The 22,066-nt window shown below is 66.4% G+C and overlaps 6 protein-coding genes across 6 annotated transcripts; 2 read left to right on the top strand and 4 right to left on the bottom strand.

The window, feature by feature from the left end:
- Window positions 1–671: 671 nt before the first annotated feature.
- On the bottom strand, window positions 672–3,053 carry EMIHUDRAFT_443866 (hypothetical protein; the record flags this gene model as incomplete). Its single annotated transcript, XM_005776722.1, has 5 exons — window positions 2,581–3,053; window positions 2,328–2,490; window positions 2,138–2,253; window positions 1,746–1,775; window positions 672–748 (listed from the first exon to the last, which is right to left on the bottom strand). Coding segments are annotated over exons 1-5 (828 nt in total), but the record flags the coding sequence as incomplete, so codon positions are not given.
- Window positions 3,054–5,281: 2,228 nt separating this feature from the next.
- On the bottom strand, window positions 5,282–6,127 carry EMIHUDRAFT_115944 (hypothetical protein; the record flags this gene model as incomplete). The annotated part of the gene is made up of 1 exon (XM_005776723.1): window positions 5,282–6,127. The coding sequence occupies one exon, from the start codon at window positions 6,125–6,127 to the stop codon at window positions 5,282–5,284; it is 846 nt and encodes a 281-aa protein (XP_005776780.1).
- A 1,870-nt stretch (window positions 6,128–7,997) lies between these two features.
- Window positions 7,998–9,855, top strand: EMIHUDRAFT_469333 (hypothetical protein; the record flags this gene model as incomplete). Its single annotated transcript, XM_005776724.1, has 3 exons — window positions 7,998–8,927; window positions 9,054–9,419; window positions 9,584–9,855. The coding sequence occupies exons 1-3, from the start codon at window positions 8,018–8,020 to the stop codon at window positions 9,853–9,855; spliced, it is 1,548 nt and encodes a 515-aa protein (XP_005776781.1). The 5' UTR covers window positions 7,998–8,017.
- Window positions 9,856–16,360: 6,505 nt separating this feature from the next.
- Window positions 16,361–17,116, bottom strand: EMIHUDRAFT_238582 (hypothetical protein; the record flags this gene model as incomplete). The annotated part of the gene is made up of 2 exons (XM_005776725.1): window positions 16,361–16,436; window positions 16,686–17,116. 2 exons carry the CDS (start codon window positions 17,114–17,116, stop codon window positions 16,361–16,363), a joined length of 507 nt encoding a protein of 168 aa, XP_005776782.1.
- A 113-nt stretch (window positions 17,117–17,229) lies between these two features.
- On the bottom strand, window positions 17,230–19,697 carry EMIHUDRAFT_443869 (putative alcohol dehydrogenase). The gene is made up of 11 exons (XM_005776726.1): window positions 19,243–19,697; window positions 19,032–19,165; window positions 18,718–18,872; window positions 18,589–18,640; window positions 18,443–18,518; window positions 18,308–18,376; window positions 18,171–18,201; window positions 17,972–18,050; window positions 17,872–17,899; window positions 17,665–17,800; window positions 17,230–17,577 (listed from the first exon to the last, which is right to left on the bottom strand). Exons 1-11 carry the CDS (start codon window positions 19,653–19,655, stop codon window positions 17,251–17,253), a joined length of 1,500 nt encoding a protein of 499 aa, XP_005776783.1. The 5' UTR covers window positions 19,656–19,697; the 3' UTR covers window positions 17,230–17,250.
- Window positions 19,698–20,032: 335 nt separating this feature from the next.
- GDA6 (putative glutathione dehydrogenase) lies at window positions 20,033–21,825 on the top strand (the record flags this gene model as incomplete). Its single annotated transcript, XM_005776727.1, has 2 exons — window positions 20,033–20,764; window positions 20,932–21,825. The coding sequence occupies 2 exons, from the start codon at window positions 20,033–20,035 to the stop codon at window positions 21,823–21,825; spliced, it is 1,626 nt and encodes a 541-aa protein (XP_005776784.1).
- Window positions 21,826–22,066: the final 241 nt, after the last annotated feature.

Raw genomic sequence — 22,066 nt, forward strand, 5'->3', positions numbered from 1 at the left:
CCCGAGCAGTTGTGAACCTGCGGTGGCGCGAGGGGTGGCGTGGGGGGCGGCGTGGGGGGCGGCGCGAGCAGTGGCGGCGCGAGCAGTGGCGCGAGGGACTGGCCCGCGGGCGTGTGTGCGGGAGGGACTGGCCCGCGGGCGTGTGTGCGGGAGGGGGCGAGGTGTGCGGGAGGGGGCGAGGGCTCCTGCATGAACGACGTGAGCGTGAGCAGCGACCCTAAAGCAGAAGGTTCCGAGAAGGTTCCTAGAAGGTTCCTAGAAGGTTCCTAGAAGGTTCCTAGAAGGTTCCTAGAAGGAGGTGAGCAGCGGCCCTAAAGCAGCTCCCGTCGGCTGAGGTGAGGGCGAGGCTGGCGGGAGAGTGCGCGAGGGAGGTGTGGCCAGGTCGGGGTGGTGGTAAGCTAGGTCTCGGCTAGGTCTCGGCTAGGTCTCGCCCGGGTCGGGGTGGTGGTCGGCGTCGTAGATGACGACGTTCTCCGAGGTGACCTGGCGGGGGGGAGGAGGGTGCGGGGGGAGGGTTGCGGGGGAGGAGGGTGGCGGGGGAGGAGGGTGGCGGGGGAGGAGGGTGCGTGTGGAGGAGGGTTGCGTGGTGCGGGAGGAGGGGTGCGTGTGGAGGAGGGTTGCGTGGTGCGGGGGGAGGGTTGCCGGGGGAGGAGGGGTTGGTGCGAGCGTACGTCCTTCATCGCAGCGTTGAGGTTGTGCGCCTTTGAAGTCGAGTGCTCCACGCGCATGATGACAAGCTCGTGCTCGCCTGCACTCGCGTGGAGATATGGGGGGAGATATGGGGAGATGACGAGCTCGTGCTCGCCTGCACTCGCGCCGAGATATGGGGGGAGATATGGGGAGATGACGAGCTCGTGCTCGCCTGCACTCGCGTGGAGATAGGGGGGGAGATATGGGGAGATGACGAGCTCGTGCTCGCCTGCACTCGCGTGGAGATATGGGGGGAGATATGGGGAGATGACGAGCTCGTGCTCGCCTGCACTCGCGTGGAGATATGGGGGGAGATATGGGGAGATGACGAGCTCGTGCTCGCCTGCACTCGCGTGGAGATATGGGGGGAGATATGGGGAGATGACGAGCTCGTGCTCGCCTGCACTCGCGTGGAGATAGGGGGGGAGATATGGGGAGATGACGAGCTCGTGCTCGCCTGCACTCGCGTGGAGATATGGGGGGAGATATGGGGAGATGACGAGCTCGTGCTCGCCTGCACTCGCGTGGAGATATGGGGGGAGATATGGGGAGATGACGAGCTCGTGCTCGCCTGCACTCGCGCCGAGATATGGGGGGAGATATGGGGAGATGACGAGCTCGTGCTCGCCTGCACTCGCGCCGAGATATGGGGGGAGATATGGGGAGATGACGAGCTCGTGCTCGCCTGCACTCGCGTGGAGATATGGGGGGAGATATGGGGAGATGACGAGCTCGTGCTCGCCTGCACTCGCGCCGAGATATGGGGGGAGATATGGGGAGATGACGAGCTCGTGCTCGCCTGCCCTCGCGTGGAGATATGGGGGGAGATATGGGGAGATGACGAGCTCGTGCTCGCCTGCACTCGCGTGGAGATATGGGGGGAGATATGGGGAGATGACGAGCTCGTGCTCGCCTGCACTCGCGTGGAGATATGGGGGGAGATATGGGGAGATGACGAGCTCGTGCTCGCCTGCACTCGTACTCGCCACCGAGTGACTGCTGGCTACCGGCTGGCTACCGGCTGGCTACCGGGCGGTGGCGAGGGTCTTGCTCGCCGGTTCCGGACGGGTTGGGGTAGAGCGAGCCTGCGGAGGTTAGGGGTAGGGTTAGGGGTCGGGGTAGGGGTAGGGGTAGGGTTAGGGGTAGGGGTAGGGTTAGGGGTCGGGGTAGGGGTAGGGGTAGGGGTAGGGGTAGGGGTAGGGGTAGGGGTAGGGGTAGGGGTAGGGCGTAGGGCGTAGGGCGTAGGGCGTAGGGGTAGGGGTAGGGGTAGGGGTAGGGGTAGGGGTAGGGCGTAGGGCGTAGGGGTAGGGGTAGGGGTAGGGGTAGGGGTAGGGCGTAGGGGTAGGGCGTAGGGGTAGGGCGTAGGGGTAGGGGTAGGGCTGGGGTAGAGCCTCGGCCGCGTCTCTGCCTCGGCTGCATCTCGGCCGCGTCTCGGCTGCTCTGTCGCCGTCTAGCGTCGCCAGCTCGTCTTCGATCGGGAGAGGCTTTGGAGTGTTGTAGCAGACCACCAGCCGGAACGGCTTCGGGTAGCGCAGCTTGGTCAGGATGTGGTCGAGCGTCTGCCTACAGGCGCCGAAGGCACAGCCCGCCGTTGCGGACGGGTGGGGGCTGCGCCCTCCTCGGCGGCGGCGCGTCGCCGGATCAGCTGCTGCTCGTTGGGCATGTAGCAAGGCACCAGGATTGTGAGGGTGGGCGCGCGGCGTGGGTCCTCGAGCCATTCGTCCGAGGACCACGAGGAGAGCGCGGGGTCGAAGATGCGCTTCACGAGGGCGCCGGCGGCGGGGACCGCCGAGATCGTGCCTGCGGGCCCGGTGCGGTGCGGGTGGAGGAGGCAGGACAGGGACAGGGACAGGTACAGGTGCGGGCGGCGCAGGCGGAGTGCGGCGGCGCCTGCAGCATTGCAGAGGAGGAGGACGATGAAGAGGATCCACTGGAGCCAGTCCATGTCCCAGCAGCTGGGGCCCGAGACGAAGACGCAAAAGATGGGCCCCTTTGGCCACTCGATCCCCGTCCCAGCGTAGGGCCCCGTCACCCACGCGCCAACAAGAAGGAGAGACTGGACGAACATCATGGTGATGCCAGACATGACGCTGGAGCACGGGTGCATCCGGCAGGAAAAGTAGAGCCACATAATGAACATGAGCACGAACATGAAGAGCAGGTCAAAGATCGACGCCGCCGGCCCAGGGAAGAAGCCGACAAAGGTCTGGTTCTGCTCCCACGGCCGGATGACGACTTGCCCTGGGGGCGGAGGCGGCATGGGAAACATACCCACGGTAATGAACCCGGGTTCATGCCCCTCATATGAATCGGCGAGGGCCCGCCAGGACATCCCACCAGCGAAGACGCGGGGTCGTGCAGAGGTGATCGCTGCCGTCGCGCCGACGCAATCGACTTTCTTTCGCTCAAAGGAAGATACCCGTCGTCACCCCGAGGACCCTGCCCAAGCTGATGGTGCCCAGCCCAGAGGGCCTCCGGGGCTGTAGAGTCACACCTAGGAGAGGGGGTAGCTCACACCTTGTGGGCCGCACTGACCCTTCTCCCCGAGAGGCCCAACTTTGAGGGGCTGGTGAGAGCCCCCACCGTTGCTCCCTCACCTCACGCTGACATATCCTTTGGGAATGCCTATGAACTCTAGGGACCTGGGGGCAGCTTTGCCCGCGGGTGCCATGCTAGGCTATGGTAGCCATTCTCCCAGATTCTCCGGAGAGGCCGCAAAAGTGGCCCAGGCGGCCTCCGCTCAAGGATCGTTGGGATTTTCTGGTGACTCAGGACGGAGGGGTGCTGTCCGCCCCCGGCTACGGCCTACGCCTGGCACAATTTATTAGAAGTCGGGGCTTTCATCTCTCAGCCCACTTGCCCATAGCCGCCGAGACGGCGCGCTCTGCTGACTCTCATCTACCACCCTCTTGGGGCCTCTCCTGACCGCTGTGGGCCTCTCCAGACCTCCTCTTGCCTATGGGAGTACCCCTCTCGGTCTACCTCCTAGGACACAGGCACAGGTTTGCATAATGCGAGCTTTTTCTCAAGGGCTACAGTGCAGAGAAGAAATGCGCATTAACTCGCACCGGGGTGTATGAAGAGTCCGACAAACAAAGATTTTTGAAAACCAACAAGAAATCACGACTCTCACAGTGATTTGGGCTCGGCAGCTTGTCAGCCCTCAGCCGAAGCTGGGGCCGGTCCCGTAGCCGAGAGATCTCTTCTTCCTATTCTGCGGCACGATAAGCTATCTGGGCTGCAACATACATTACCGCGAGCCGGAACCCAGGGGATCGGCACCCGAAGGGGAACCCAGCGCCAGCATCATCCGTGGAGGTACAAGTGTTCGAAGAGAGCGCGGACCTGAGCAACGATATGACCTGGCGGCAAATGATCGCAGTGGGCGTCAGAAGAGTCGTCCTTGCGCGAGGAGAGCTCGATAAACTCGAGGGGCCAAAATATGCCGGGAGGAGGGCAGAGCTGCGACGAAAGGCGAAAGAAGCCGCGAGAGCAAGGGAGCGGCAGGCGGCGGCGGCGTCGCAGGACGAGGCAGAGGAGGGCGACGCGACAGAGGAGGAAGCGACAGGAGAGAGAACGACGAGAGAGAGTGGGACGACCGCGAGGTGGCATGAAGCAGACCGCGGGGGGGTTTTCTCCCACAGGGTTTTACCCTCCGCGTGAGGATCGGCGCGGCGAGGGGGTAGGTTCGAATTCGCCGCGCAACATTTCACCCCCACAGGACCCCGCCCACCCCCCCTCATGGTCCCACCTAGCACCCCAATGAGCTTTCGCACCCCCTCCTTGCGCAGTGTCCCCCACTATGTGTCGCCGTTATCGGGGCACGCTATCCTGTGCAGTCAGGGCAAGTGGGGGCGAGGCGCAGTCCCATCTCTCCTGTGTACGGGTGGGTTCTGTCCCTAGTCTCGGAGGGGGGCTTGAAGCTAAGAATATTTTATTTTTGGGCGATTATATCCACAAGGGATTTCATCCCTTTTTGGTTTGGAGATTCGTGTTCCGTTTTCGGTTTTGGGTAACAAGGGTAAAACGTATATTCAGTGTGCAATCTTTACCGGTATGAGACTGGTATTTGGCGATATTTTGATTAGTTTTGGAGTGGTATGGTATAGTGGTATGCGAAAGTGGTATGCGGGGTTTTCAGCAGTTGTAGCGGCTGTCGGTGTGGTCCCGGGGGCAAAATCATACAAAAGTGCGGGTATTACCCGGGTATACCCGGGTTTTTCCAGGTATACCCGCAAAATACCCGGTATTTTGCCGATTTTGCCGATTTTGCCACCAAGAAGGCACTCCGACTCGCTTTGATTTCCGTGAGGCAACTGGTATCCCGTACCACTTTTTGATTAGTGCAGGCCTTGGGTTTGATTAGCCAAAAACTCCCATACCGGTAAAGATTGCACACTGCGTATATTGCACTCCGCTTCGCTCCGATGCGGCCCCTGCCTGGCCTCTTGCTCCTACTCGGGAGCTATGGCGGGACCGCTATCGAGTAATTGTCTACCTACCGCATTTCTTTCTGAAAATAAAGCAAAGGAGAACAGAAGAAATGACATGAGAAAAGGGCGACAAAGAAACCGAAGCCGAGCCCAGATCCTCAGACGCCGGCGTCATCCCCCTGCTCTGTCTCGCCCTGCGGCGCGGCAGCGCCCCCGTCGTCTCTCAGCCAAGACCGTGTCGTGCTGCTCAGGTCCCGCGCAGAGGCCGGCCAGACTGCCGGCGCGGGGTCGGCGTCGCCCCCTCCCTCGTCGCGCAGCCAGTCTCTCGTCCCCGGCCCAAGCTCGCGAGAGGAGGCGGGCCAAGCTGCGGCGGGAGACGCGGCCGCGGCGGGCGGTGCGGCCGCGGCGGCGGGCGACGCGTCCGCGGCGGGCGAGGACGCGTCCGCGGCGGGCGACACGCCCGCGGCGAGGTCCGACGCCCGCTGCTCGCCCTCCTCCTCGAGCAGCGGCGGCAGCGCCACCCTCACCCGCTTGAGGAGAGCGGCGCGGTGGTCGCCGCTCAGGCAGAGGCCGAGGGAGAGGCGCGCCGCGCCGGCTGCGAGAGAGACGCCGACGGCGGCGAGCAGCGCGACGAAGACGAGGACAGACGCGTAGTACGCTTGCGTGAGCCGGTCCACGAGAGCGCAACTGAGCGCGACGGCGAGCACGCCGAGCAGCTTGCAGCGGGGGAAAAAGTCGACCGCACGCGCGCGCACCGACAGGCCGAGGATCCGCCGCGCCTCGCTGGCGGCCAGCGGCACAAATATCAGCGCCGCCTGCGACACGCCCAGCGCCACGCCGCCGCCGAAGCACGCGAACCGAAGCCATGGCGCGCGCGAGGCGTCGGCGTGGAAGCGCGGCGCTGCGGCCTTGGCGAGGAGCCCGTTCAGGCTGAGGCTGAGCGTGACAAGCGCGCCGCTGGCCCAGAAGGCGATGGCCAGCAGAAGGACACGGTTTGGCGTCATTGTGGCAGTGTGCGGTATTTTTTATTTTGAGTGCTAGAGTCGCCATAAAAACGGTACAATGCGATGCGAGTTAATGCGCAGTTCTTCTCTGCACTATAGCCCTTGAGAAAAAGCTCGCATTAGGCAAACCTGTGCCTGTGTCCTAGGAAGTAGACTGGGAGGGGTACTCCCAAAGGCAAGAGGAGGTCTGTAGAGGCCCACAGCGGCCAGGAGAGGCCCCAAGAGGGCGCTAGATGAGAGTCAGCAGAGCGCGCCGTCTCGGCGGCTATGGGCAAGTGGGCTGAGAGACCAGAGGGATTTTATTCTCGGCCGGAAGTGCGCGGCTCAACTTCTAATAAATTGTGCCAGGTGTATCCGGGGGCGGGCAGCACGGAACCGATTTTTATTCGGCGCAGACCTTAGCTTCCTGAGTCACCAGAAAATCCCAACGATCCTTGAGCGGAGGCCGCCTTAGCCACTTTTCCGGCCTCTCCGGAGAATCGGAGAGAATGGCTACCAAAGCCCAGCATGGCGCCCGCGGGCAAAGCTGCCCCCAGGTCCCTAGAGCCCATGGGCATTCCCAAAGGATATGTCAGCGTGAGGTGAGGGCGCAACGGTGGGGGCTCTCACCAGCCCCTCAAAGTCGGGCGTCTCGGGAGGCGGTCAGAGGGTCGGGCAAGGGCACGTGGGAGAAGGGTCAGTGCGGCCCACAAGGTGTGAGCTACCCCCTCTCCTAGGTGTGACTCTACAGCCCCTGAGGCCTTCTGGGCTGGGCACCATCAGCTTGGGCAGAGGTTCTCGGGGTGGGGAGAGAGGGAGCTCCCCTTTTCAGGCCCCCCCAACCGCGCATTAACTCGCATCCCATTGTATGGTGCACTGCTCTCTACTGCTGCGGCGCCCCTGTCATTGCGGCGTCATTGTGGCAGTGCTGGACACGGTTCGTATTTTTTGCCTTCGATGTTATCTGACAAACATTTTTTATTTTGAGAGCTTGAGAGAGAGAAATGGCACTGGATGGCGGTGGGACAGGGAGTGCGGTCCTGTGCCTCCACCATCGCCGCTGCCAACGCCACCGCCGCTGCCGCCACCGCCGCGTGTTGTCGCCGGCTACACACAGCTACCAGATGTGCACGCTAGCAACCCGACTGGCTCCTTTTTTCCATCTTCAGGCGCCCAGACGAAGGCACTGCCCTTTTTGGGTGTTATGATCATGTGCCCATAGCTGCCCTACTGCCCCGAGTCAACCGCTTTGAAGAGCTCCTGTCTTGGGCTGAGGAGCGCGCCGCTGCCAACGGCATCACTCTGCCCTACCAGCAGCCCGGGTTCAAGCCTGAATCAGTGATGCCGCCGGTTCGCACCCCGGCCGCCGCCGCTAGCTCGGCCGCCGCCGCTAGCTCCAGCTCAGATGATCCTCTAGATCTCCCCCCTCTAACCGCTGATGGGCCGGTGTCGATGCAGCTTGCTGAGCCTGAAGGCGAGGAGCTTAGCTTTATGGACTCGGTGTTCTGTGACCCCCCGCCTGAGGACGGTGACTGACTTCTAGCTGTGTGTATCGCGCGCCTTGCGGGGCTGTCGCGGTGTGTGCGTTAATACCGCGCAAAAGGGCTCTACCAGCGCAGACGCAGATACTCTGCAGCGCCGCCGCGGCTCCCCACCCTTTTGCGCAGCAACACCTTAAACTTTTCAGGCCCTCCAAATTCGGGTCGGAGCGTAGGCCGTACGTAGCGGAGTGGGCCCCGAGTTTGAAAAGGGCGACGGACGCTTAGCCAGTACGGAGTAGCGGTGCAGAGCGCGAACTCGCCGTACTGAGCCTAGCGCAGCGCGAACACGCCGTCTGAGCCTAGCGCAGCGCGAACTCGTTGATCAGTGTTTCTTTTTTTTCGATGGGGATGCTGGCTCACGAGGGAGCTGATGGAGGCGAACCGGGAGTCTGCGGCGCAGGCGCTGGCGGCGGCCGTGACGGCCGAGCGGAGCGGTGACACGGCATCGGCCGAGCGCCTCGCCGCCAAGTCGCAGCGGCTCTTCCCCACGAGCGACGCGAAGGCCTTCCTGGAGCGCCTGGCCGGCGGCTCGGCACCCGCGGCGGCTCCGCAGGGAGCGTCGGCGGCGCCGGCGGCGGCGGCGGCACCCGCGGCGGCGGCGGACGGTGCACAGGGCCGCCCCAACGGCTGCGCCGGCGCGGCGGCGAGCAGCGCTGCGGCGCCTCCGCCGAGCGAGGCCCTCGCGCAGGTGCAGCGCTCGAACAGCCACTACGAGATGCTCGGTGTCGCAACCTCCGCCGACGAGGTCACCATCCGGAAAGCGTACCGCAAGCTGGCAGTCAAGCTGCACCCGGACAAGACGTCTGAGGCCGGCGCCACAGACGCCTTCAACCAGATCAACGCCGCCCTCGAGACGCTAACCAACCCGGAGCAGCGGCGGCTGTACGACCTGCGGCTCACGCAGGCGATGTGCGCCGGCTTTGCGGGCCCGCAGGTCGCGCCCAAGGGCGCAGGGAACTACTGGAGCGCCGTGCCGCCCTTCCCCGCCTCGTGGGGGCAGTCGAGAGGAAAGCCAAAGGCCGCCGCGTCGGCGGCGGAGCTGGCGCAAGCTGCCCGCCTTGCCGCGGCGGCCGCCGCCAGATCCGCCGCGTCGGCCGCGGCGTCGGCCGCGGCGGCCGCCAAGCGCGGCGCCGCAGGGAGCGGCGCCGGCCCGTCCGCCCCGCAGCCGCCGCCGCCGTACGTCCCGCCGCCGCAGGTTGCCGCTCCGCCGCCGGCGCCGTACCGGGTCCAGTGCGGCCACTGCCACGCCAGCCTGCAGGTCAAGCTGCGCACGCACTATGGTGAGCAGCGCGCCCCGACACGCTGGCCGTGGACCGCACCCTCCCCGCGCACGCGAGCCGCGCCCTCCGACCCCTCGCCCCTCGCCCCTCGCCCCTCACCCCTCGCCCCTCTGACCCCCGCCGCAGGCTCGCACTCGCTCAGCTACCGCGTGCAGTGCCCCTCGTGCAAGGGCGTCTTCCAGGCTGCGGTCGCCGGCCTCGCGCCTCCACCCCAGCCTGCGCCGCCCTCCTCTCGGCCGGCGGCCGGCTGGCCAGCTGGCTCGAGCGGCAGCCCCGCCACCTCCGCCGGCGCGGCTGCGGGTAGGGCCGACCCGGGCGCATCGGCGCCGCGCGTGGAGTCGGCGCGCGGCGGGCGCGGGCGCGGGCGGGGCGGCGGGCGCGGCGGAGGGAGGCGCGGCGGGCGCGGCCGGGCGCGGGGGGGCGCGAAGCGGAAGCGTGAGGTGTCGTCGGACGAGGAGGACGACCTCGACGAGTCGGAGTCGGAGGGGTCCGGTTCGGGGTCCGAGGCGTCGGCGGGGAAGGAGGAGGGCGCCGACAGCGACGACGAAGACACTTGCTTCTACTGCAAGGAGTTTGGCGAGCCTCCTCTGCTAAGACCTGCTGCCGCCTCGCCTCGCTGCTGCCCTCGCTGGAGCCTTCCGGGAGGCTTCCTGTAGGCGAGCTGCTCTGCTGCGACTCGTGCCCGCGCACCTTCCACTTCGAGTGCCTCGCGATCCGCAAGTCCGATCTGCCCGACGGAGATTGGATCTGCCCGCTCTGTGTCGCGGGAGTGCCATTCAGCGAGGACGCGCCCGCCAGCGACGCTCCCGGAACGCAGCAGCCCGGCTCGCCCGCCACGCCCCCGCCGCCACCAGAGCCGGGCGCCGCAGCGCCTGCCCCTGACCCCGTGCACGCGCCTGAGATGATTCATCGCGAGGACCTCGACTGAGGGGAGAGGGCGGCTGCCCCCCATACGCTCAGATCTAGCATGCAGGCAAGCCGGGGCAGAGATCTAAGCAGAGGCGGACGGGCGAGAGGAGCTCGCGGGATCGCTAGGCGCGCCTCCTTCCCGAGCGCGCGCGCGCGCCTCGGACGAGCGGCCAGAAGGCGGGCGTCATCTCCGGGGCACTCGGCAAGGGGGTTGCGAGAGTGGAACCGCGGTTGTGTCTTTAAGCGCGGTTTTCTTTATATTTTACCCTCTCAAACGTTCATATTTGGTTCATAAAACGACCGAGGTCCGAGCCCCAGAAAGCCAGAACGCAGAAGCCAGATTCTCGATCTCTAATGTCTAAAGCAGAATCGGTCAGAATGCAAAAACGACGCACACATGACACATCTTCGTTCTCTCTATCTAACCATTAGAGTTTTCTTAGGACAGCGGTCGTTGGCTTGCCAAGGTTGCACATGATCGGCGAGGAGCGTCGCTGGGGCGTGCCCGTGCGTCGCGAGCATCAGCGCGACCCTCCGCGACGAACACGCGGGCGATGGAGGGACCCCACGAGCCGCGACGGGCGCGACACGAGCATCGGCGAGCCGAGCGAGACGACGAGCGCGAGCGCGACTGGCACGATCGTCGCGATGATCCGATCTGAAATGGAAAAGGAACGGGCTGGCACACTGGCACACAGAGGAGGCACTTTTGTGTGGTGTGTTGTGGGGTGTATGCAATTAACGGGACACGGCTTTGGTGTTCTCTACGACAAGCTGTTGCACTGGGATAGGGTGTCGATTCCACAAGGTACGGGACCTCTCGATCGTCTCAAACCTTCTGGCTCTTAGCTGCGCCCTTGGAGCACTTGGAGTGCAGTCATTTGCCGCACGCCCAGGGCCGGGGAGCTATAAGGTGAGCTAAGAAGCGCACCCAGCGGGCCGCGCCTTTGTCCGACCCCTTTTGCGCAGGCCCAGCAACACCTAATTCGGGTCGGAGCGCAGCGGACGGTGTGCGAGTGGCTGGACCCGAATTTGAAAGGGCGTCCTAGCCTCAAACAACGCCTCCTTCCTCGGCGCAGAGGGGGCCCCGGAGGGATGCTCAACCGCTCCACGCCACGCCGCTTGCGGCGGTCCTATTTGGGCACTTGGAGCACTTGGAGTGCAGTCATTAACCTCACATCCAGGGCCGGGGAGCTTGGATGCGGCGGCGGTTTTTCCCTGGCTGCTGCGAGGCGCAGGGCGGTGGCGCAGCCGCAGGATGGGACATGGGAGCGGCGAGGCGCGAGGCGAGGGTGAGGGCGAGGGCGAGCCGAGTTCGGATAGCGATTCGGACAGGTCGGTGGAGGGCGTGGATTGGTGGGTTGACGAGGGGCCCGAGTGGGGCTCGGCGGAGCTGTGGAGGACGATTGGCCGCGCCGCGTCTCTCCGTCGCGAGGCAGGCGGTAGGCGACGCGGCGTACGCCGCGGCGCAATTCTTCCTGACGTTGCCCCGCGGCGCCGCTCGCGCCGCCTCGCCTCCATCGCCGCCGCCGCCCCCTCGACAGACACGCCGCCGCCCGCCCGCCTCCTCGACCTCCCCAGGGAGCTCCTCTTGCGCGCCCTCTCTCGCTGCCACAGCCCCGCCGACATCGCTCGCCTCGCGGCCGTCTCGCTCCTCTTTCACGCCTCGCTCGCGGAAGAGGGCATCCGCTTGTGGGCGCAAGAGCGCGGCATCGAGCTCCGGCGCAGCCGGAGGACGAGACCTGCGCCGTGCGGTGGCTGTGCTTTGCTGTGCTGCTTCGCGAGTCCAACCCGCCGGCGAGGGCGGCAGCAGGCGGTCGGCACAGCGTTTTCATCGACGGCGAGGGGCGGCTCTCGTCGTGCGGCACGGCAGTTGAGGACGAGGAGGTCGAGGAGGAGGATCTTCCAAGCCTTCTCGGCCACGGCGAGGGCGTGCTGCAGGTTAAGACGCCGACCCGTCTCGCATCGCTCGGAGGTGAGCGCGCGATTAGTGTGTGGCGGCGTCACGATACTTCAGCCTCGCTCTCACCGCGAATGGCGCCATTTGGTCCTGGGGCTGTGGCGGGCTGGGCAATCTGGGACACAGCGACGTGCAGCACCAGTGGCAGCCCAAGAAGGTCGAAGCCTTGGCGGGCCAGCGCGTAGTCACTGTGTCGGCAGGATTCGCGCACGATCTCGCCATCACCGCCGACGGCGCTGTTTGGAGCTGGGGCAATGGAGGCTGTGGCCAGTTGGGCCACGGCGACACGCAGAGGACCAGCTGCTGCCGAAGGCGGTCGAGGCCTTTGCTGGCCAGCGCGTTGTCGCTGTGTCGGCAGGGGACGACCACAGCATCGCCCGCGCCGCCAATGGCTCCGTCTTTACGTTCGGCAAGGGCGAGACTGGCTGCCACGGAGAGGACCTGTCGAACCAGCTGCTGCCCAAGAAGATCGAGGTGTGGTCGCGGGAGTCAGTGGGTGTGTGTTGGGGGGGGGGGGGGGGGGGGTTGGGTTGGGCCATCGGAGCGAGGGGCGCCATCGGAGCAAGTCGTCATGCTGCTGGCCGACTCGGTGGGCAGCTTCTTTGCGACCGAAGCCTGGGCCGGCCCCCGCGCCTGCCCGCGCCGCGAGGCCTCGGAGGGGGGGGGGGTTGGGGGGGGAGGATCGCACCGAAACCTCTGCGCGGTCCGTTGCCATGGGGCCGCCTTCATCGCCTCGCGGTCCGCCTGAGAGTGAACGACCCACGCGGGGTGAGCCGACGCCGCGCGCGCCACGGCCCCTCGCGTCCGCTCGCGGCTCCACCTTTTGCTTCGCGTCGCGCTTCCGCGCCTCCAGCTCGGCGCGCCGCCGCTCCTCCTGTGCCTGGGCGACCGCCTGAGCGAGCGCCGCCACCGCCGCCGCCTGCGCCCGGCCGCCGCTTGTGCCGCCGGGTCGTCGCTCGGCGGCAGCTCGAGGAACTCGCGCTCGACGATCACACACGCACACACACACACACACACACACACACACACACACACACACACACACACACACACACACACACACACACACACACACACACACACACACACACCTCACCCACGCGCACCGGCCCTTGCACTTTTAATGCCGTGGGGCTCTTGTTCGTCTAGACGTGGAGTTGCGAGGGACGCCCCCCCACCTTGTGTGTGGAGAAGTTTACCTTAGTACCCCTTACCCCTTATACCATCATACCATGCCCCCTCTTCTGCATATCTCAAATCCGCCCTGACGTGTTGACGTGTGTGTGGCGTACGTTTACTGTGCGATAGCTCTCTCTTCGGCCCGGTCCCCGGTGTGTCACGCTCTGCGGCGGTGCGCGGCGAGGTTCACGCACGAGGCCTCACGACCCGGCGCCGGCCGGGACCCGCGCGAAAAAAACACGTGTAACACGCCAACGCCTCAGGTCGAGCTTCGAGCAAGTGCATGCGTGCAACGACAGGATGCACACACACCTAAGGCACGCCACGCACGCACGCACACATGACACACACCGCACACGCACACGCACAGACGCACTCGCACGCGCGCGCGCACACACACACACACACACACACACACACACAGAGAGAGAGAGAGAGAGAAGAGAGAGAGAGAGAGAGAGAGAGAGAGAGAGAGAGAGAGAGAGAGAGAGAGAGACGGACCACACACACGCACACACATGCGCGCACTTCCCGAGCGCGCGAATCGCGCTACATCAACCCCGGGTGGCACGGTGGTTTTCTTTTGGCACCGCTTCCCCGAGGCGCGCCCCCACGAGGGATACTCCTCAGTGCATCGTGCTTCGCGCTGCGACACCCCCACCCGTCGAGACGGTCGCCGGAATTCGCGAGACGCTGCGGAGAACCTCGCCGGAGGCACTGTCCCTCGCCTTGTTCTGAGACGCTTGTGCCTCGAACGAACGCTCGCCGTTGGTCTGTTTGAGGCCGAGGGGTTCACCAATGTCCTCTTGGCCGGCTTTGTTCGAGGTGCTCCTTCTCGCCAAGAGGGCGGCTAGCCGACTCCCGCGGATCGATGCCGCCGAGGGCAAGTTGGGCAGTATGCAGATGCGCTCCGCAACGCCGAAGTGGTCTGCGACGGCGCCCATCGCGACCAGAGCTGCAAGGCCAACAAACACGGTGAAGATCACCTTCGCATCCCGCAGGCCGAGATAGAGGCACGTGCCGATGTAGACGCAGAGGGACGCCACGCTGACCGTGTTCTTGGTCCCGAGGTACAGCCGCTGCTGCAGGCGCTTCTGCTTGTCGCCCTCCTGTGAGCGGCACGGTGCAAGGCTGAGAGTCTGTGCCAGTCTGGAGATCAGGGCACAAGAGGCTTCCTGCAGCCGCAGCATCCAAAAGGTGAGGGCGTACGCGGCGGCGACGGTGGTGTAGGAGAGGAACATGAACTTGTCCATCACCGTGAGGACAGAGACCGTGTTCACACTGCGTCGGTTCCTGCGTTCAGCCACCGCGTGTGAGAGGCCGCCAGGTGAGTGGACTCCGCTGCCGAGGGCGATTGCTACTTGATCGCCGCATGGTACAGGACGAGCGCGATCAGCGCCGAGTTGAGAAGGTTGAAGCGAGTGTCGAGGGCGTGGTTCGGCGCGATCGCGTAGGAGGTGTGCGATATGAGGACGATGAGAAACGGCGCAAAGCACTCGGACTGAAAGGCACCCGCCCGAGAGGCGGTGGCGATAACAGAAAGCTGGAATGTGCCGCCAGCAGGCACTCCTCCCAAGCAGCCGCACGTCTCGAGATCGAGGCCACTGCTCGGATTGTACTGGGGCACAGTCGAACAGGGGCAGTCGTCCGGACTTTCGTATCGGAAGATTGCCGGCACGGCAAAGGGCCCCCACTCCCATGCTGAACTATCGGGGAGCGGCTTCTCGCACACGCGGCGCGACCGCTGAAAGGGGGCCTCGCAAGTGTGACTGACCGTGCTCGCGAGGCTAAGACGCCGGTTGTTGGTCGTCCCGGGCCAGTCGACGTTGGGCGCCAGAGTGGTGTACTCGGGCATCTCGCACAGCATTACGTCGAGCGCCTCTCCCGTCTGCGGGTGCGTCAGCACGGCGCGCGTCTGGAGCTCAAAGCGGAAGGTTTCTTGCTCGAACGGGTACGAAGATATGTTTGGTCGGAAGTGAAAGCGGGACTGGACTCGGAACCGCCCGTTCCCAAGCCACTCGGTTGTTCGGAGCCGCTCTGAATTTGGCAAAGTGAGACCGCGGTCAGGAGAGAGGAGCTGCGCATCGGTCGGGACCCAACCTCTCCAATGGGGCATGTGCCCACAAACGCGCATGGATGGGTCGGACCACGCGGAAGGCGGGTGCACCACCACAGCGCCCAAAGAGTCAAGCTCCACCTGCACAGGGACGGTCGATACTCGGAGGCAGCAGGCACGAGCGTGAGTGTCGCCAGGGAGGCAGCGCGCACATGTGCTTCCACGTTGAGGTCCAACGGGACGAAGCCCTCCTGCAGGGACTTTCCACCTGTGCCGCCAGGGGCGGGGCGGCACGCGGCTCAGCAGTCAGCACCACCATTCGGCATTGCCCAAGGCCGCCTCTCCCAGCCTCCCCTCCGCCTCTCCCCCGCCCCCCTCTCTCTCCAGCAGGTGGTCGTCGTCAGGGAGGGGCGCGAGAGGCTGCTGCTGCGCAGGGATGGTGGAGGGAGCTGCAGACCGACGTGTGTAACCACCGCGCCGATGCCAATCCTGGCCACGTGAGTTGCATTGACTGCGGCGGGGCGAGCCGATGCGGCCGTCGCAAGAGCCACTAGCAGCAGCTCCGCGGGCTGGAACTTGGTGCTCGCAGTGCGGCGGCGGCGGCCCACGCGCGTCGACATGTATATGTGTGTGTGTGTGAGCCTCGCTGATGCAACCAAGTCCAACGCATTTTCAGAGAAAGGCGGCGTGAACAAAACAATGCAGCACTTCGTGCGGCTACTAATCGCACTCCAAGTGTTGTGTTCGCTAGCGTAGAGTGGCAGCAGCGCCCCCCGCCGCGCTCCCTTGACCCTTCGCTTCTTCGGCTCCTTTTTTCGCGGGCTCCACCCTCCCAGCGCACTGAGAGCTTCTGGGGCAAAATCTGAGACGCGGAGCCGGAGGAGCGCGCTTGCGCGGTGCGTGACCGGGATGGCCGACGCGGCTGTCAGGGCGGTCCGAGCTGCTGCGCGGACCTCGGCCACCGCACACACCGACAAGCCCGGGTCCGCGCTCGGAATCGGGTAGAATCCTAGACCTCTCCCCACCAAGACCAGCCGTCCTCTTGGCTTGACTACCGGCACCGGGTAAGGCGCCCGCGCGAAAAGAACGCCCACGCCACGCCCGCTCGACCCCGTCGCCATCGCCCATCGCCCCGTCGCCTACACACGCGCTAGATGCAGCGGCGCTCGCCCGTGTTTTGGCGCGGAGAGGGGCGGAGAGGGCGCACACCCGCCAGCCCTTTGCCCCTCTCGAATCCTGGGCCCGCGCTCGTCCCGCTCTCTCCGCGCCTCCTTCCGCCCGCGCCTCCTTCCGCCGCGCCTTCTTCCGCCGCGCCTTCTCTCGGTGCGGCTAGCGGCGGTCGTCGTACCCCCCGCGGTCGCGATCGTCGTAGTCGCGGCGGCGGTCGTCGTAGTCATCGCGGCGCCTGACCAAGGGTGGGAGGAAGGGGGGGGGGGGGTTGGGAGGGGCGGGAGGGGGGGAGGAGGCAGCGCGGTCGTGCTCGCGCCCGCGATCGTCGTAGTCCCGGTCGCGCCCGCGGTCGTCGTAGTCCCGGTCGCCGCGGCGGCGGTCGTCATAGTCGTCGCGGCGGTAGCGGTCGCGCGACGGGGAGCGGCGGCGGTAGTCGCGGTCGCGAGAGTCCTCGCGGCGGTATCCTCCGCGGTCGCGGCCGTACCCTCCGCCTCCGCCTCCGCCGCCGCGGGGCTTTGGCTCGTTGCACTTGAAGCAGTTCATCTTTGAGGCGAAGACGTTCGCGCCGCAGGCCGGGCAGGTCCAGTCGCCCGGCCTCTCGCCGCCCGCGCCGCCGCCTCGTGCGCCGTCAGGGTGCGCCGGGTCGCCGCGAGGGACAACCACGCGGGCGCTGATCTCGCGGCCACGGTAGGGGCGCTGGTGATGCGACTCCGAGGCGTCCTTGCAGTCCTTCGGGTCACGAAACGTGATGAAGGCGAAGCCCTTGTGCTTACCGCCGTCGAAGGGCAGCTGGACGTCCTCGAGCTCCCCAAACTTGGACATGTCGGTGCGCAGGTCGTCCTCGTTGACGTCGAAGGGCAGGCCGCCAAGGAAGAGCTTGCGGCCCTCCGAGTCGGCGGCGGCAGAGGAGCTCATCTTGAACTTGGTGTTTGATCCCTGGTGTGGTGGCGGCCAGCGCCAGCGCCGTCGCTGTACTTCTGCCAGACACGCGAGTCGGGCGTGGGCTGTTATTTCTTTTTGCCGAGAAGTTCTTTGAATTGTTCTGTCATTCACAGCGCGCCGATCCCGCCCAGGCAGACGTACTTTGCCTCCACAAACTCGTCGGCGCCGTACTTTGAGCCCTCGCGCCCCAGGCCGCTCTCCTTGACGCCTCCGAACGGCGCCGCCTCCGTCGCGATGATGCCCGCGTTGACGCCGACCATGCCGTACTCGAGCGCCTCGGAGACGCGCCAGACGCGGCCGAGGTCGTTGGAGAAGAGGTACGCCGCGAGGCCGTACGGAGTGTCGTTGGCCATGCGGACGGCCTCCGCCTCGTCCGAGAAGCGGAAGAGCGGCGCCACGGGCCCGAAGGTTTCCTCGCGGAAGATGAGCATCTCCTACAGGACGCTCCCGAAACAGTCCCAGGGGCGGCTCCTCCGAGCTCTCTCCTCGCGGGGAGAGGAGCGTCTCGAGAGGAGCGTCTCCTCAGTCGCGCCCGTCAGCACCGTCGGCGCGTAAAAGTTGTCGCCGAGGGACGAGACGCGCTCGCCGCCGACCGAGGCGGTCGCTCCCTTTGCGAGGGCGTCCTGCACGTGCGCCTCCACCTTTGCGACCGCGCGCCTGTGTGCACATCTCTCGGACGTGTCGTGGACATGGCCTGCGCGTGCGCCCCCCCCTCTGCGGCTTCGCGCCCGTCGATGAGCGGGCCGACGGTCACGCCTGCTCTCGTCAGTGACGAATCATGGCAGTGCGTACCTTAGCCAGCTTCGAGGAGTGGGCCGACGGTCGCGCCTGGCTGGTCGCCCGGCCCCTGCCTCATCTCGCTCACCTTGGCGGCGAGCTTGGCGGCGAAGGCGTCGTACACTCCGTCCTTGCAGGGGGCGAGGAAGGGGGCGGGAGGGGCGGACCGTGACAGATGCGGCGTGCGGAGGAGGAGGCCGGGAGGAGGCGGGGGGGTGGCGGGGTCGGGGCGAGGAGGGGCGGGGCGCGCCTGCACGAGGATGCGGTTGGCGCAGACGCACCTACACGAGCGGCACGCCACTCGTCTCGTCTTCTTGGAGTAGGCTGGAGTAGGCGTGCGGGAAGAGGTCGGCGCTAGCGGCGCGCGTCTGGCCGCTGTTTCGAAACTTGGAGCCCATCGCCCCGGCGACCGCCTCGTCCAAGTCGGCGTCGTCGAAGACGATGAGCGGCGCGTGCCTAATACAAGATGAGAGAATGTAATCTACTAATAGAATGATATTCGTGTAGATGAGCGGCGCGTGCCCGCCCAGCTCCATGCTCACCTTCTTGACGGTGGCGGCCGACTGGCGAAGCAGCTGCTTGCCCACCGCCGTCGAGCCTGCGGGACATGCCGGGACGCGTCCGGGACACGTCGCGGGCGTGAGCTCTCGCCCGCCGGCGTCGAGCGCCGGTGAAGCCGAGCTTGCGCACGGTCGGGTTGGAGCAGAGCTCGTCGCCGACCTATTAATTACTTAATTAATTGATTAATTGATTAAGTAATTAATTACGGTCGGGTTGGAGCAGAGCTCGTCGCCGACCTCCTGCGCCTTCGCGCCGAGCACCAGGTTGAGCACGCCGCTCGGCATCCCCGCTCGCTCCGCGAGCAGCGCCAGCGCGCTCGCGGAGAAGGGCGTCAGCTCGGACGGCTTGACCACGACCGGGCAGCCGACGGCGAGGGCGGGGGCGCACCTGCAAGAGCTCCGAGAAAGGGGTCGGGGAAGGGCCAGGGCAGGCCGCCATGGCGAGGGGCCGCACATTGAGCGACAGGCGTATTATTCCTTGGGTAGTACTGGCGATGCGCCCACCACGCCCACCTGGGGTTAGGGTTAGGGTTAGGGTTAGGGTCAGAGGACCACGGCGTGACTGCGCCCACGACGCCCACCGGCTGCTTGAGGACGAGGATGCGCGTGCCCGGCGTCGTGTTTGGGACGACGTCGCCGTAGACGCGCTTCGCCTCCTCGGCGAACCACTCCACAAACGAGGCGCCTAGGGCTTGGGTCAGGGCTGAGGGTGGGGAGAGGCTCGTGTCTCCGGCGCACCACTCCACGATCGAGGCGCCGTACGCTATCTCGCCCACCGCCTCCGCCATGGGCTTGCCGCACTCCGCCGTCATGATCGCAGCCAGGTCCTGCTGGTTGGCCATGATCAGGTCGAACCAGCGGCGAAGCACCGCGCCGCGCTCCTTGCCCGTCTTGGAGCGCCAGCTAGCGAACGCAGCCTCCGCGGCCTCGACCGCACGCCGCGTCTCGCTGCCGCCCATGTTGGGGATGGATCCGAGGCAGAGCCCCGACGCCGGGTCCGTCACGTCGACCGTGCTGCCGTCATCCGCACCGACCCACTCGCCGCCTATGAAGCCGCGGCCGACAAAGAGGGACGGGTCCTTGAGCGGGAGGGAGGACGGCGCGGAAGTCATCATCGACCGAGCCATCGACATCGAGCACAGCATCAGCCGCTGGTGCGGCGGCGCGAGCCGCATCGGGGACGGGACTGAGTGAGGCAAGTGCGCGACCACAGCCGGCAAAGTCTCTCGGCCAGCCAGCGATTGCGCGGAGGCCGAGGGCCACGCCCCTTTTCTTTTCCTGAGCTTCGAGGGGAAATGTTATTGCCGTACAAAGGTTGCCGTTACAAAGGCCCCTATCACGCTCAGCAAGCCGGTCTCGCGCGCATGTCACGCCTCCGCACGCGAATCATGTCTTTCTTTCTACTGTTTAGAGATTTTAGAAAACCAACAAGAAATCACGACTCACAGGCCGAAGCTGGGGCCGGTCCCGTCGCAGAGAGTCCGCGCCGTAGGTTTGGCAAATCAAGACACAGAGCTGCGCGCGCTCGCTGAAGGCACTCCTTTCTCCGGAAATGCGTCTTGCCCGCTGCGCGACCTTCCTCGCGGCCGCCCGGCCCGGGCACGCATTCGCGCTCCCGCCGTGGAGTCAGATCCGAGCGGCGGCCGGGCCGCCCGCCGACCGCCTCTTTGAGGCCCGGCAGCGCCTCTTTGGCGGCGGCGCTCCTGAGGTCATCTTCTGGCGCGACAGCGCCGGCTGGTGCCCCTTTTGCGAGATCACCTGGCTGGTGCTGGAGGAGATGGAGGTGCCGTATGAGGTGAAGACGGTGCCTCTTCGGCGGTACATGCTCGAGGGCGAGACAAAGGACGCCGAATACACGCGTTTGGTCGGGCCAGAGGGGGTGGTGCCGGGAGTACAGTTCCGGGCCGCCTCTGGCTTTGGGCCGGCGGTGCAGTCCGTCGAGCGAATCTGCGACGAGCTGCGCCGCAGGTACCCGGAGCGCTACCCGGCGGGCAGCGACGCCGTGCGCGCGCGCGCTTGCGAGGGCGAGGCGTCCGTGTTTGGGCGGCTGCGCGTCGCCCGCCGGTCGTACGAAGCGTGCGCCGGCGCGCAGAGCTCGGCCCTCGTCGCGCTGCAGCCCCTCGCTTCGGCGCTCGCCGACCTGGACGGCATGCTCGCCGAGGGCGGCCCGTGGCTGGACGGGCCCCGCCCGAGCGTCGCAGACCTGATGCTCCTCCCCTTCCTCGAGCGCACCGAAGCGGCCGTCCCGTACTTCTTCGGCGAGGACGCGCTCGAGCGCGCAGGCGTCCCTTTCGGCCGCGCGGCGGCGTACTTGCGGCACGCCACACGCCGTCACGCCGCCTTTGCGGCCCTCCGCTCGGACGCGACAACCCTCGCGCGAACAAACTTGCGCTACGCCGAGGCGAGACACAGCCGAGACGCACCCGAGACACAGCCGAGAGCCTCGAACAGACTTGCGCTGCGCCGAAGGCGGGCGCGACGCCGCGGTACGGAGTCCCGTCGCTGCGGGTCGACGCGGCGGCGGCGGCGGCCATCGACGGCATCACCGCCGAGGCGTGCGACGCGTGGGCGGCGGCGGCGACGGCGGAGGAGCGGCGCGAGGCGGCGGGCAGGCTGGCCGGGCAGCCGGGGCTTGTCGCCGCGTTTGCGCGGCGTTGCGCATGGCTGCCCGACTGCGCTGCCGGCGGCGGTGCTGCGGCCGAAGGGGCTGGCGGCGATGCCGTCGAGTTCGCTCTCCGCTCCGCCGCGTGGCTGCTGCTCCGCTGCCAGGGCGGCGGAACGTCTCAGGTCCGCTCGGAGGCGGAGGCGGCGGCTCGCGCGCTGCGGAGCGCGCACGGGAGCGCCGCCGCCGCGGACGCCGCCGCGGCGCTGGCTGCCCTCTCCCTCAACGTGGGCGTGCCGCGCGACATGGGAGAGGGCGCGGCGAGGGCGTTGCGCGCGCACTTGCGCATCGTGTCGGACGCTCTCTCGGCCGATCCGCTGCCGCCGAGGCCGCGCTCTGCTCGCAGCTCGCGCGCTCGCAGCGGCGGCGCGGCGTGCCAGCTCAGCTCCGGCCTCACGTACTCGGACGGCGCCGGCCAGCGCCTGGTCAGCGTGCAGAAGCCGCTCGGGCTCGTGATCGAGCCGGTCGGCGAGGAGGGGGCGCGCGACCAAGGGGTCTGCGTCGCGGAGGTTGGCGAAGGCTCGAACGCCGAGCGGGCGGGCGTGCGTCCGGGCGACGTGCTTCTCGCCGTCAACAACGTGGACCTCGCCTCGGCGTCGCTCGAGCGAGTTCTGGGCGCGATATCCGCCGTCCCCGGGAGGGCCGTCAACCTCCGCTTCCAGACTACTCCGCGTGAGTCGTGACACGGTGGAGCTGCTCTCCATTCATTTTCCTATTATCATGTGTTGTGGCTAGTTCCATTTCACTGTGGCACAGCTCGCGTTACAAAACCTTGATTTGACCACATTTGCGCAAAAAGGTACATCTCGGTGCCTTCCAGAGGCAGCTGCGACCCCGCAGAGCGGACGGGGGCACACAGCAGGTGGCGCGGAGTGCCCCCGGCCACTCGGCGGGGTCGCAGCTGCCTCTGCGCGTCCTGGGGAT

The sequence above is a fragment of the Emiliania huxleyi genome, assembly GCF_000372725.1.
Source record: "Emiliania huxleyi CCMP1516 unplaced genomic scaffold EMIHUscaffold_273, whole genome shotgun sequence".
Classification (NCBI taxonomy): domain Eukaryota; phylum Haptophyta; order Isochrysidales; family Noelaerhabdaceae; genus Emiliania; species Emiliania huxleyi.